The following is a 13,838-nucleotide window of genomic DNA, read 5'->3' on the forward strand; positions in this document are numbered from 1 at the left end:
ACTATGGTTGTCTAGAAGTTAATTCGAAAGGGGTGTGAGGCTTATTTAGCCTATATGTTAGATGTAAATACAAATAACTCTGTCATAGATAGTATCCAAATAGTTAGGGAATCCCTAGATGTGTTTCCTAATGAGATACCAAGGTTACCTTCAGATCCTGATGTAGAATTTGAAATTAAATTATTATCAGGAACTGCCTCGGTGTCCATTGTCCCTACCACATGGCACCTAAAGAGCTTTACGAATTAAAAATTCAACTTTAGGAGCTTTTGGATTGTAGGTTTATTAGACCTGGTGTTTCTCTATGGGGAGTTCCGGTCCTGTTTTTCAAAAATAAAGATGGATCCTTAAGGTTGTGCATTGATTATCATCAATTGAATAAACTAGCCATTAAGAATAAATATCCCTTGCCTAGGATCGACGACTTATTCAATCAATTTTGAGGTGCGACGGTGTTTTCTATGGTAAATTTAAGGTCCGGGTATTATCAACTAAACGTAAAGGACCCGGATGTGCCCAAAACCGTATTTAGTACTCAATATGGTTATTATAAATTTCTAGTAATACCTTTTGGATTAACCAACGCTCCTACTGTGTTTATGGATTTAATGAACCGAGTGTTCCATCCTTTCTTTGATCAGCTCGTTGTTGTGTTCATCGACGACATCTTAGTTTATTCTAAAACTAAAACCAAACATGATGAACACTTTAAGAAAATTCTAGAAATCCTCTGTGAAAAGAAACTGTATGCCAAACTAAGTAAATGCAAAATCTAGCTTAAGGAAGTTAGGGTATTTATGTAGATCCGAAAAATATAAAGGCCATCCTAGAATGGAAACAACCTAAAAATGTTTCCGAAATCTGAAGTTTCTTTAGTTTAGTCAGGTACTAGAGTAGATTTGTTGAAGGTTTCTCTCTGAATGCCGCTCCATTAACTAAGTTCTTGAGAAAGAAGGTTATGTTTAAATGGACGAAAAATCAACAAGCTATCTTTGAAAAGCTAAAAGCTATGTTAACTCAAGCTCTCCTATTGATTCAACTTAAATCAGGAAAAGATGGTATTTGTTTTAAAAATCTTAAGACACTAGTTGTATGGTGAGAAGTTCTATATCTATATTGATCATAAAAGTCTCAAGTATCTTCTTTCCCTAAAAAAAGTTGAACCTAAGCAACAAAGGTGGATAGAATTGTTAAAGGATTATGTTTTTGTTAAAGGATTATCTTCTCTAATTAGAAAACAGATGATCGACCTAACAAAAATGTTTTTCATGTTAAGTCTAGTGTATGATGGAGGTTTACTAGCTAAACTACAAGTGAAACCTACCTTAGCTAGTGAGATTAAGGTTAAACAACCTTAGATGTGTCATTATTGCTAAGGATTAAGTAAGTAGAGGACGACAAAATTGAAGATTTTAGGTTCAATGATGATGGTATTTGGTGCTTCAATGGGAGGTATTGTGTGTCAAACGATAAGGATCTAAAACAGACCATACTTTGGGAAGCACATGCTAGCCCATATGTCATGCATCCCAGAGGAAATAAGATGTATCGAGATTTAAATGAACTATATTGGTGGCCTGGACTGAAACGTGAGGTGACTGGATATGTAGCTAAGTGTCTAACGTGTCAGCTATTGAAAGCTGAACACCAGTCCCCTTTCGATCTATTACAATCGATTAAAATACCGCAGTGGAAGTGAGAGCGAATAACGATAGACTTTGTTAGTAGGTTACCTTTAACACTCATTAAGAAATATTCAATATGGGTAATAGTAGACTGACTAAGTTAGCTCATTTCTTAACTATCGGCATGAATTGTTCTTTATAAAACCTTGATAATTTATATATTTCAGAGATTGTAAGGTTGCATAGGGTACCCGTATCAATTATTTTAAATCGAGATCCCCGTTTCACATCTCGATTTTGGAAGAAGTTGCATGAGGCATTGGGTACTTGCTTGGATTTTAACACTGCTTTCGATCTGCAAACTGATGGACAGTTTGAGCAGTTCATTCAAAAATTGGAAGATATGCTAAGGGATTGCACTATCGAATTTTGTGGTAGTTGGCAGGAACATTTGCCTTTAGCAGAATTTGCCTATAATAATAGCTTTCAATAAAACATTCAAATGGAACCTTATGAAGTCTTGTATGGTCACAAGTGTCGAACACCACTATGTTTGACCGAATTTGGTAAAAGGAAAATTTTGGGTCCAGAAGTGGTACAAGAGTCTAAGGGGAAAATTAGATTAATCCAAGATAGACTAAAAGCGGCTTCAGATTGGCAGAAGTCATATGTAAACTTAAAATGAAAATACATTGAATATAGTTTTGGAGATCAAATTTTCCTAATAGTGTCCTCATGGCGGAAACTGTTAAGGTTCACACGAAAAGGCAACTTAAGTCATTGGTTCTTCGAACCCTACAAAGTCCTTAAGAGAGTCCGTCCAATTACATACCAATTAGAATTACCTCCTAAACTAGATCGCATCCATGATGTATTCCACGTCTCTATGTTGAGACGATACCGATCTGGCCCTTCCCATATTGTTCCAATCGAGGAAATCGAGGTAAGATCAGATTTGTCTTTTGAGGAGGAACCCATACAAATTCTAGATCATGAAGATAAATTTTAGAGAAGGAAATGAATCCCACTTGTTAAACTTTTGTGGCAGAAACATGGCACGATGGAGGCAACATGGGAACTGAAAGATACTTTTCGTCAATAGTATCCTCATCTGTTCGAACCAAGAAAATTTCGAGGACAAAATTTCTTTATGGAGGGGAGAGTTGTCATGCCTCAAACTATAGGGGGTTAATTGAAATAATTAACCAAGAAATGAATTAGGCTTGATGGTTAAGTAGATTGTGACCTCCTTAGAGGTCTTAGGTTAGAGCTACCCTTCTCCCATTTTTCTTCCTTTTATTTTAAACAACCTAGGATAAAAACCACACTGAAATATATATTCCCGGGATTAAAATCGAGATAAGACATAGGCCTTAGGCATAATGGTTAAAATGTTAGTATCTTTCCCATTGATCCAAGTTTAAGCCACACTCTTCCCCCTTCCTTTTTTAATTTTGACCCAAAACTTTGGGATATCGCCCTAGGGTTTCAAACCCTAGACTATTTAACCATTCTTTTCTAATTAAACTAGGATTTTGCTCTCTTTTCAATCCCATTTAGAATTTTGTTTCCATCTGTTCTATTTCTCTTCTTTCTTTTCTTTCTTCTCATTTTTATCATATTTTTCACCATTTTGCTGAAAATTATTTTTGCTCTCTCAAATAAAAATTATTCCTCATTTAATTGTTTTCCTACTGTATTAGTATTATTCATCAATAACATTTTTTTTCTTGCCAGGAATCGATAAGTACATCTCATTCCTATGATTCGATTCAGTAACCCTACTGTCCAAATCCCCAAACGTTAATATTTAATTTGATCAATCAATCCATTTGAAATCTTGATAAATTCTTTACAAACATTGAAATAAACCATTAATTAATGTGTAAAAATCGTTTGAAGGACCTAATTTAGGTGAATTGGACCAGAGCTGAGCATGAGGTATATTGATCAGACCCTCAGCGAAAGGTATGTGTTCTATCCCAATTGAATCAATGGTGATCATGTATAGGAATAGGGTCACATGGTCTCCTACACTGGCGTGTAGACCACACGGCCCTCCACACGGCCATGTGCCCTGCAAACTTTAGGCTAGTACATAAACCATGCGACCATAGCTCTTCCATACGGCCTGCCACATGGCCGTGTAAGTGTGACCCCTATTTTACAATTTTACCCAAAATTTTATGAATTGTTCAATTTAGCCCCTGTATAATCCCCGAATTACTTTTAGAGATTTTATTCACTTCATTGAGTCCCTGATATTATGAATATGCTAGAATAAATGAATTGATAACTGAATTGCTATTGTTATAATGTTTGATATGTGAACGATACATGTTTATTGTTGTTGTATTTCTAATGAACTGTTATTGTTATTCATACCACTGTTTTACCAAATACATGTTAAGCTTGCCTACTGTTACTGTTGAACTGAATACATGATAATCATTTCTAATGCTACTGTTGAACTGAAAACATGTTAAACATGTCTACCATTTTTACATGATAGTGTTTCAGGTATGTCATATTGCACTACATAGGGTGGGACGATTGTATGGAGGAAGTACTAGCAGTTTAATAATCTACAACACTGGTGGTTCATCCACAAGTTACTGACACCTTTTATCTATAAATATGTTGTACACCTACAACAAGTGGCAGTTTATCTACATATTACTGGTGGTTCATCCAAAAATTACTGACAGCTTTTATTTACAAATACGTTGTGCATCCACGACAAGTGGCAGCTTGTCTACAAACTATTTTTTTTAAAATACTGGTTGTACATCAACAGGTTTTTGAAACTAAATCGTAATCGTTTGAAACATACTAAGTTTTCTTTAGAAATTAAAGCAAATATTTTAAACAACTACTTTTAAAACTCTGATAGTTCTAGTAAGCCATTTCGGTGGCCAATGTAATCTTTCGAATTCAGGTCTAACGTGTAGTTTGGGTTGGGAAGGTTACAAGCTTAATTGATTTCTTCGCTTAAGTTTAGGGGCTTATATAGCCTTAAGCCTACATTTATCAATTTTTATTATATGACATTATATGAAATATGTTTAGATAAAGTTCAAATAAATATTAGTGTTATTTATTTAAAATCATTCAAAAAAATATAATAATTTAATGTAAAAGTAAATTGTTCGTGTGTTAATTAACTAAGTTGTCCACATCAGTTTTGAGTGCTAAACCTTGTAATATAATAAAGGTAAACTACTTAGTTGGTTAACCAAATTTTAAGACGCTTTTATTTTGGTCATCCAAATTGAAATCTTTGTAATTTTAGTACTTAACTTGTAACACCCCAGTTCTGGCGGGTACAATGTTTGGCGTATAGTCCTAATGTAGTATGATTCGCGAAGTATTATTCGCCCAAGTACATCTTTTGGTGTATGGAGTAGGCATATATAGTTATGTGTTTAACTTTACGAAGGTTCTATGTCAGATTTCTATGTTAGTTGGAATAAGATAGTGGCCAAGTAAAACGGTATAAAGGGTATAGGTTCACGTCAGAAGTATAGTGCACCATGTTATTGTAATATTGTACAAGTTAAGTGCAAGGTATGCTGATTAGAAACCAACTGAATGTGAAACAGGATAATTAAAAGATAAGGGGATACTCAATTAGGTTTCTCAAAAGCTGTAGACCTTGAATAAGACAATTTAGTAAGGATGTGAAATTTGTCAAGTCCCAATAAAAAATTGGAATACACTAATGGATAATCAAGTTAAAGAATGATGGAGTTTTCTTATTTCTTCTTTAACAAGCACTGCTATCCAAATCTTAAAAAAAAACTAAACTATTACATTCTCTCTAAGTTACAGTTGTAAATAAGGATCTTTGTTAGTGACTACTCGATGTTAAGGTAAGTGTAACGCCCCAAATCCGACCTAGACGTTATAGCCATATCCAGAGATGTCACAAAGAAGGGTTTTTGAAAACTGTGTTGTTTTGATAAATCATTCAAGTTTTGTAACTCTTATTCATTTATAATGATTATCGAAAATGTTATTTAATTATTTTAGTTGATAAAACATAAATTACAGCAGAAGTCATAAAATCGTTATATATGGAAACCCCGTTCGTATTTTCAGAAAACCTTTGTTTTAGTGAATCATGTTTTTAGCTAATCGTCTCAACTAAAGTGTTAAATGGAAAAATCCCAAAACCTAAAATTAAACCAAAACAGTCTGGAGAGTCCAATTATTACAAAACTCCTAGAAATAAACCTTAAATTAAATAAAAATCAAAATCTTAAACAGTTATGAACTTATGGTCACCATGAGGCTCCGTCAGACCGATCCGCCTAAGTCCTTGGATTACCTGAACAGAACAGACAAATAGATGTGAGTTTTCGTCAACTCAGTGTGTAACCCAACAGAAATAGACATGTCATTCGTACAGATATCACATACATAGTCAGATTCAGATTCGGACTTAAGTCCTTTACAGATACAAATAATAGAACCAAATATACAGAAATAGACCATGTGCGGTTAAAAAAACACCCACCCATCCCTACACACCATATTGTGCCATTACGACACATATCAGATAATGTGCAGCCAAGATGCCAGAATATGGGCAATGGACGCCATACAGAACACTTCCTCCACAAAAACAATTCCCACCCCAATCATATATATAGAAACATCATGTTTGCATACTCATATACATATATCAAATATATATTTAACAGAATAATCAGACAAGTATAACAGTGTCATATTTAGAGTAGAATATCAAACTATCAGATAACATAATTCTAGGGTTTGGTTAACACTTACCGACCTTACACGCTAGTGTGACCCACACACTCAGGTTGGCCTCACCTGTGTGGCCCACACGGCCTGTCCCAAAATCTACACGCCCTTGTGCAGATTGGCCTCACTCGTGTGGCCCACACGCCCAACTTGGTCTAACTCATGTGGCCCACACGGCCACACTCACCCCATCAAACGACCGTGTCTTCTACATGGACATGCCCTCGTCAAACACACGGTCATGTCTCGCACACGGCCAACCACATAGCCAGACACACGCTCGTGTGGCGTCAATAGTAAGGTTTTCGGCTTTCGTCGGAGCTCGATTAGAAGTACTCAAATGATAAAACAAAATAAAAAACTTACCACTCTGTCATTTGACCAAACGCAAGGAAAAGAAAGAAAAAGAACACAATGTGGGAGATAGAGGAAAAAGAATGTCAAATTGGAAAAGGCAAAAATTTTTGAAAAAATGAAAATTAAAATCCAATAAAATAAAATAACTAACATTATTAGGCACATCCCTAAAATCTCTCTAACTCCCCACTAACCCAAATCTACTACTTCAGTATTCTATACCCATCGAAACTCTATCAGACAACCGAGCAAAAATAACATCCACACTAGCGCAGGGATTCGAACACAAGGCCTCCAACACATCAACTCCCTTACCACTCAAACCAGCAGGCTCATTCTGATATAGATTAACAGACTTTATACAAGCCCACTCAATAAGGGTAAGGCTTAGATCTAAAATAACAAAGTTTTGCCAAAAGTGAGAATTGAACCGAAGACCTTACACACACACCCAGAACACTTAACCACTGAAGCAGACACACATTTGTGTCAGAATTTTACAGATACAGAAAGAAAGAAATCTGCGCGTTACAACTCTACCCCCTAAAAGAAATTTCGACCTCGAAATTTACCTGATCAGAATAGATGAGGATATTGTTGACGCATCGAGTCCTCAGGTTCCCACGTGGCTTCCTCAGTGCGATGATTTCGCCACAGAACCTTTACTAACAGAATGGACTTTCTCCTCAGAACCTTAATATCTCTATCCAAAATTTTAATCGACTTCTCCTCAAAAGTCAAATTTGGTCTAACCTCAATCTCCTCAATAGAGACAACGTGAGAAGGATCAGACCGATACCACCTCAACATCGAGACGTGAAACACATCATGGATACAATCCAACTCTGGAGGCAGCTCCAACTGATATGCGACCAGTCCCACACACTTCAAAATTCAATACGACCCAATGAACCTAGGGCTCAACTTGCCCTTACGACCGAATCCTAGAACTTTCTTCCACGGGGAAACCTTAAGAAATACAAGGTCACCCATAGAGTACTCAATATCTCTCCCTTTCAGATCCGCATAGGACTTCTGTCTATCAGAAACCATCTTCAGACGATCCGCATTGGACTTTATCTTTAGTCTCAAAAACCAACTCAGGACCCAAAATTCGCCGCTTACCCAACTCAGTCCAACATAGCGGAGTACGACACTTACGACCATACAAAGCCTCGTAAGGTGCCATCTGGATGCTAGGCTGGAAACTGTTATTGTAGGTGAACTTAGCTAGCGGCAGAAAATCCTCCCAACTACCTTGGGAATCTATCACACAAATCCGAAGCATATCCTCTAGTATCTGAATCACCCTCTCAGATTGACCACAATCTGAGGATGGAACGCAATACTGAAGTCTAATCTTGAACCTAGAGCTTCGTGCAATTTCTTCTAAAATTGAAAAGTGAAGAGAGGATCTCTATCAGAAATTATCAAAACAGAAACCCCATGCAATCTTACAATCTCAGAGATATAGAGCTTCGCTAACTTCTGCAGACAGTAGTCCGTCCAAACTGGAAAAAAATGCTCGGACTTGGTCAATTGATCCACGATGACCCAAATAGAATCCTTTTTAGTGGGTGTCAATGGCAACTCACTAACGAAATCCATCGTCACTAGTTCCCGCTTTCATAAAGGAATCTTAACGGGTTAAAGTAAACCCGAAGGCAATTAGTGCTCAGCCTTAACTTGTCGGCACGTCAGACAATGAGCAACGAAATTCATAACCTCACGCTTCAAACTTGGCCACCAGTACAGCTCATGGAGATCCTAATACCTCTTATTACCATCGGGATGCATAGCATAAGGGCTAATATACGCCTCCCTCAGATCAGAATCATTTGGCACACAAATTTGACCTCAAAAACAAAAAAATCTATCCTTATTCAGTCCAAAATCAGAAGTACTGCCACTTTCAATCTGACGAAACCATAAACCCATAGACTCATCCCTAACTTCTTATCCCGATGCATAACATAAGGGCTAATATACGGCTCCTTCAGATTAGAATCATTCGACACACAAATCTGATCTCAAAAACACAAAACTCTATCCTTATTCAGTCCAAAATCAGAAGTACTCATCCCTATAGACTCATCCCCTAACTGCTTATCCCAAATTTGATCAATCCAAATCGGATTCACTTGCAACTCGGCTAACAGACCTCCTTTCTTAAACAGACTAAGATAAGTGAACATCACTTTCAAATCAGTCATCGTTCTACAACTGAGACCATCGACCACCACCTTGTCCTTATTAGGATGATACTCTATCGTCCAGTCATAATCTTTGAGCAACTCAATCCATCGACACTATCTAAGATTTAACTTCTACTAGGTAAGGAGATACTTGAGGCTCTTGTGATCAGTCTAGATAATACACCTCTCACCAAAAAGATAGTGCATCTAAACTTTTAAACCAAATACCATAGTAGCCAACTCGAGATCATGTATCGGATAATCCCCTTTTGTGTGTCTTAAGCTAACGAGACGCATAAGCTACAACCTTACCATCTTGCATTAATACACATCCCAAATCAACGTGCGACACATCACTGTACACTACAAACTCTTTACCAGTTTCTGGTTGTATTAGAATAGGAGCCTAAGTCAGAACAGACTTGAGCTACTTGAAGCTCTATTGTTGTCCATCAGTCCAAACAAAAGGAACACCCTTGCGCAGAAGTATAGTCAAATGAGCTACAATTAGAGAAAACCTCTCAACAAATCATCGATAATATCCCATAAGGCCAGAAAATTGCAAATCTCAAATACGTTCTTAGGCCATTTTCAATTCAGCACCACTTCAATCTTCCTAGGATAAACTCGAATCCCCTCCACTGAAACCACGTAAACCAGAAAAGTTACCTCTCGCAACCAGAACTCACATTTCCTCAACTTAGCGTAGAGCTATTTTCCTCGGAGTATCTGAAGCACTACTCTAAGATGTTCATCATGCTCATCCTTAGTCGTAAAGTACTCCAGAATATCGTCGACGAAGACTATGATGAAATGATCCAGATACTGCTAAAAAACTTGGTTCAACAAATCCATAAATGTAGCCAGAGCATTCGTTAGACCAAAAGGCATAACTAGGAACTCGTAGTGCCCATCACGAGTCATAAATGTCATCTTATGAATGTATTACTCAATTTATGCCCAGCCCACATACATTGCAAAAACCAAATAAATATAATAAATGTCCCATAAAATAGTCCATTTACAAACTGATAGCCCAATTAATCTAACCTAAATTACCTAAATACATTAAGCCTGATGACCCAAATTACATCAAACCCACTAGCCAAAAAACCCTTTAGTCCAATGAGCCCAAAACGCAAAACAGGAGCAAAGAACCCTAGCAACATTAGGCTTCAAGCGCCGCAGCAACCAAACCACGCCCCGAGCCGCTCCCTACACGCGCCTCCGTACACTCCATGCACCTGCAAAGGACAAACAAACAAGCAGCAAAAGGAATATAAAACAAAAAAGAGCAACAAAAAAGAAAATAGGAAAAGAGGGCAGAGAAAAATAGATGTATTTTGATTTATTTGTTCTCTTTTCTTTTTGATTCGGCTATATAAAAGCCATTTTTTAGCATTTGTAAAAAAGGAGGAGAACCCTCACGCATACGGTATCAAATATATGCAGAAAATCAATACAAAAAAGAAGGTTTTCTTTTTCTTCCGTTCTGTTTTCTTCTCCGATGTCTTTTCTTTATTTTTCCGTTTGTTATTAGCCTCATATATAAGTATATATAGAGAGCAAATAAAAGAAAAAAGGAGGGAATTAGAGGTCTTACCTGGAGACGCCCTCGAATCCGCGCGAAAAAGAGCCGGAAAGCCCTTTGTGGTGAGGCTTCGACCACCGTTCACGGTGGAATTGCGGAGGAGGAGCGGTGTAAAGAGCTAGGGCCGAAACCCTAGCAGAGAAGCCTCAGTTTTTTTTTATTTCAAGAGCTGTCAAATGTTTTTTTTAAGAAAATTTGGTTTAAATAGAAATTCCAAACGACGCCGCTTAAGGCCTATGACCCGATTACCTGACCCGATCCAATCTCAGATCCGCGCGTTTTACTTTAATTGGGTTATTTGCACACTTAGTCCCTCACTTTTCATGATGCATTCAAATAAATCTTTATATTTCGTTTAAATTTGGCCATGCATTTTTTTGTTCATTCCGATTTGGTCCGTGCAAAGATGCTGCGTTTTGGGGCACGGGAAATATTTTTCATTTGGTCCCCATGTTATCCGGACGTCACGCTTTGACCTGCTATTTTATTCTGTTTTCGATATTTTTCCCTTTAATTATGTGTAATTTCTAATTTAATCCTTATTATTTCACCTTAATGTTTTTGTTTTTATTTTTTTTCTTTCTTTAAACGTGTATTGTTTTATTTTTATACATTCAACCTTAAATTTAATTTAATGACTTTTTTTTCTCTTATATTATTATTCTAAATTTCACATATATTATTATTTACTATGTATTATTACTATTATTTAAGTTTAACATATTTTTATATATATTTTTATGTAATTTTGATATGTTCGTATATATATATATTTTTATATTTTCTTTGATTCATTTTTAAACATTTTATGTAATATTATTTATATTAAATTATGTTTAGTCTATATATTATTGATTTATTAATTATTAATGTTAAGGTTTCTTTTAAATATGTTCATATATTTATACTTCTTAAAAGTCATTCATATATAATATTTTATCTATATATATCTTTTATTAAAATTATTTTTTATCTCACATACATATAATTGATTTCTTATTATTATAATTATTGATCTTAAAGTTGTCTTTTAAATGTATTTATATGTTTTAAACCAACATTTTCCTTTCATATATGTAATTTATTTCATTTTAAAAAACCTACTTGGTTATATTTCACTTATTTTATCTTTTTATATATTATTATATGTTATTATCCATTTTGATTTTTTTTCACAGATATTACTTATTTAAATTAATAGATGTATATTATCTTCTTCTATTATAATATTTGCTTTCAAATTTATTTGGATACCATTATTTCATTTGGTATTTATTTATATTTAACTATGATTTTGAGTTATTTCAAATTTTCATATATGTATATATTATTTCATTAAATTTATTTTAATTATAATACTTCTTAGGTTATTTTAAAAACTTGTACAATTTTATGAATGCTAATTTATTTGGTGCTTTGATTGACTTAAGAGTCATTAGCCTTTGAATGTTAATATAATATAGGATATGAGATTATTACTGGAGTGTATTGTATTACTTATTTGTATTTGCTAATTATTCGTAGTTCATTAGAATGCATTGTTGTTTACAAATCATCGCTTAGTATTGTACATTATTCCACTACGCTTTATTCGCTCAAAAGATTGCATTTAATATGGTTTAAATTTTGAAATCCTTTTCCTAGATTTTACAATACTCGGTGTCCACGATCCTCGGGAGAATTATGCCCTAACTTACTGGACTTCAATTCTTCTCGATGAATTTAGATAGCCAAGTGTTTTTTTGTTAAAACCATACAATTTCAAAATAAAGCAAGTGATATTTCAAGATGTTGGATCCTAACTTACTGGATAGGATATCTTGTTATCTCGATTTTAAAATAAAGGCGATATTCGATATTTAGGAATTTTGTGAAATCGAAACCTAACTTATTGGGTTTTGATTTTCCCATTTGACCCAAACAATCAGATATCCTTCTCAAAGCGCATAGGTTTTAAAGGTCAAGAGATAAACCTAATTTTGAGGATTTAAAATGTTGCACTCTAACTTATTGAGTGTGACAATTTATTTCTTTGAAATAAGCGAGCCTTATCATCCAATTCGTTTTATTCAAAATAAAAGGATTATATTTTAAATATTTTTAAAATTTCGACATTAAGACATTAAACAATCGATTCGGTACCAATCTTGGGCGTTACGAGGGTGCTAACCCTTCCCCGTGTGTAACCGACTCCCGAACCTGTTTTCTCAAATCTCGTAGACCAAGATCATTTTTTAAGTGAGCCGATCACACCCCAATAAAGGATCGGTGGCAACTTCCATTTTATTTTCAAAGTCGATCCCCTATTTCTTCTCTTTTTTTGAATTTAAAAATGGTTTCGACAATGAACATCCACTTCCTTAACTCTAAGCTAATGATAACCAGAATAGAGACCTATTTTCGAGAACATCGAAGCCCCTCAAAACTGATTAAACAGGTCGTCAATCCTCGAAAGTTGATACTTATTCTTCACAATCAGTTTGTTCAACTGCCAATAGTCGATGCACATCCTCATGGTCTCATTCTTCTTCTTTACAAATAGAACCAGTGCCCCCCATGGAGACCCACTAGGACGAATGAAACTATGATCCAAAAACTCTTGAAGTTGAGTCTTAAGTTCCGTAAGCTTCTTCGGTGCCATTCGGTAAAGAGCGATAGACACCGAAGCTGTACCCAGTAGAAGCTCAATTCTAAACTCAACTTCTCGATTCGGAGGTAAACCCAGTAACTCCTCAAGAAAGACATTCGAAAACTCCCTCACTATTCTGATATTCCCGACAGAAGAATCCCTAGAAACTGAAACACTGACAAAAGCCATAAACGCCTCACACCCTTTTCGAACCAATTTCTCAGCCACAAGAGCAGATATCACATTAGATAGATAGTCTCGATGCTCACCGACCACAACCACCTTCTTATCATCCTCGGTCCTCAGAACGACCCTCTTAGTCACGCAATCCAAACTAACTCGGTGCTCAACCAACCAGTTCATACCCATAATTAATTCGAACTCCCGAAACAGAAGCTCCATCAGATTTGCTAAAAATATAGCCCCAAACAATTTTATAGAGTCTATTAACTCGAACAGACTGCCCCAACAGAATCAATACAGTAATCTCACTAGAAATACTCTTACCATAAATCCCTAGATTTTCAGAAATGGTACTAGCTACATAGGAGTGTGTAGAACCTATCTCTGTCATAGCAGTATAAGGTATATCAAAAATAAAAAATGTAGCCGTGATAATATGAGGACTATCTCTATCCTCTTGATGTCGAGCAGCATAAACCAATGCAGGC

At 35.6% G+C, this 13,838-nt stretch overlaps 1 protein-coding gene across 1 annotated transcript; it reads right to left on the bottom strand.

Annotated features, from left to right (window-relative positions):
- Positions 1 to 6,960: 6,960 nt before the first annotated feature.
- Positions 6,961 to 8,360, bottom strand: LOC128035440 (uncharacterized). The gene is made up of 5 exons (XM_052625181.1): positions 8,211 to 8,360; positions 7,939 to 8,169; positions 7,722 to 7,832; positions 7,506 to 7,613; positions 6,961 to 7,089 (listed from the first exon to the last, which is right to left on the bottom strand). The coding sequence occupies exons 1-5, from the start codon at positions 8,358 to 8,360 to the stop codon at positions 6,961 to 6,963; spliced, it is 729 nt and encodes a 242-aa protein (XP_052481141.1).
- Between the last annotated feature and the right edge of the window lie 5,478 nt (positions 8,361 to 13,838).

The sequence above is a fragment of the Gossypium raimondii genome, chromosome 12, assembly GCF_025698545.1.
Source record: "Gossypium raimondii isolate GPD5lz chromosome 12, ASM2569854v1, whole genome shotgun sequence".
Lineage (NCBI taxonomy): Eukaryota > Viridiplantae > Streptophyta > Magnoliopsida > Malvales > Malvaceae > Gossypium > Gossypium raimondii.

What these genes read in the sequence shown, in the direction of transcription:
- LOC128035440 (XM_052625181.1), bottom strand. Translation starts at nt 8,360, where the DNA reads ATGGATTTCGTTAGTGAGTTGCCATTGACACCCACTAAAAAGGATTCT. An exon ending in TCCAGCCTAGCATCCAGATG is followed by an intron (nt 7,833 to 7,938) that starts GCACCTTACGAG and finishes TTGAGACTAAAG; the next exon opens with ATAAAGTCCAATGCGGATCG. An exon ending in TCTCTATTGAGGAGATTGAG is followed by an intron (nt 7,090 to 7,505) that starts GTTAGACCAAAT and finishes AATCTATATCAG; the next exon opens with AATGAGCCTGCTGGTTTGAG.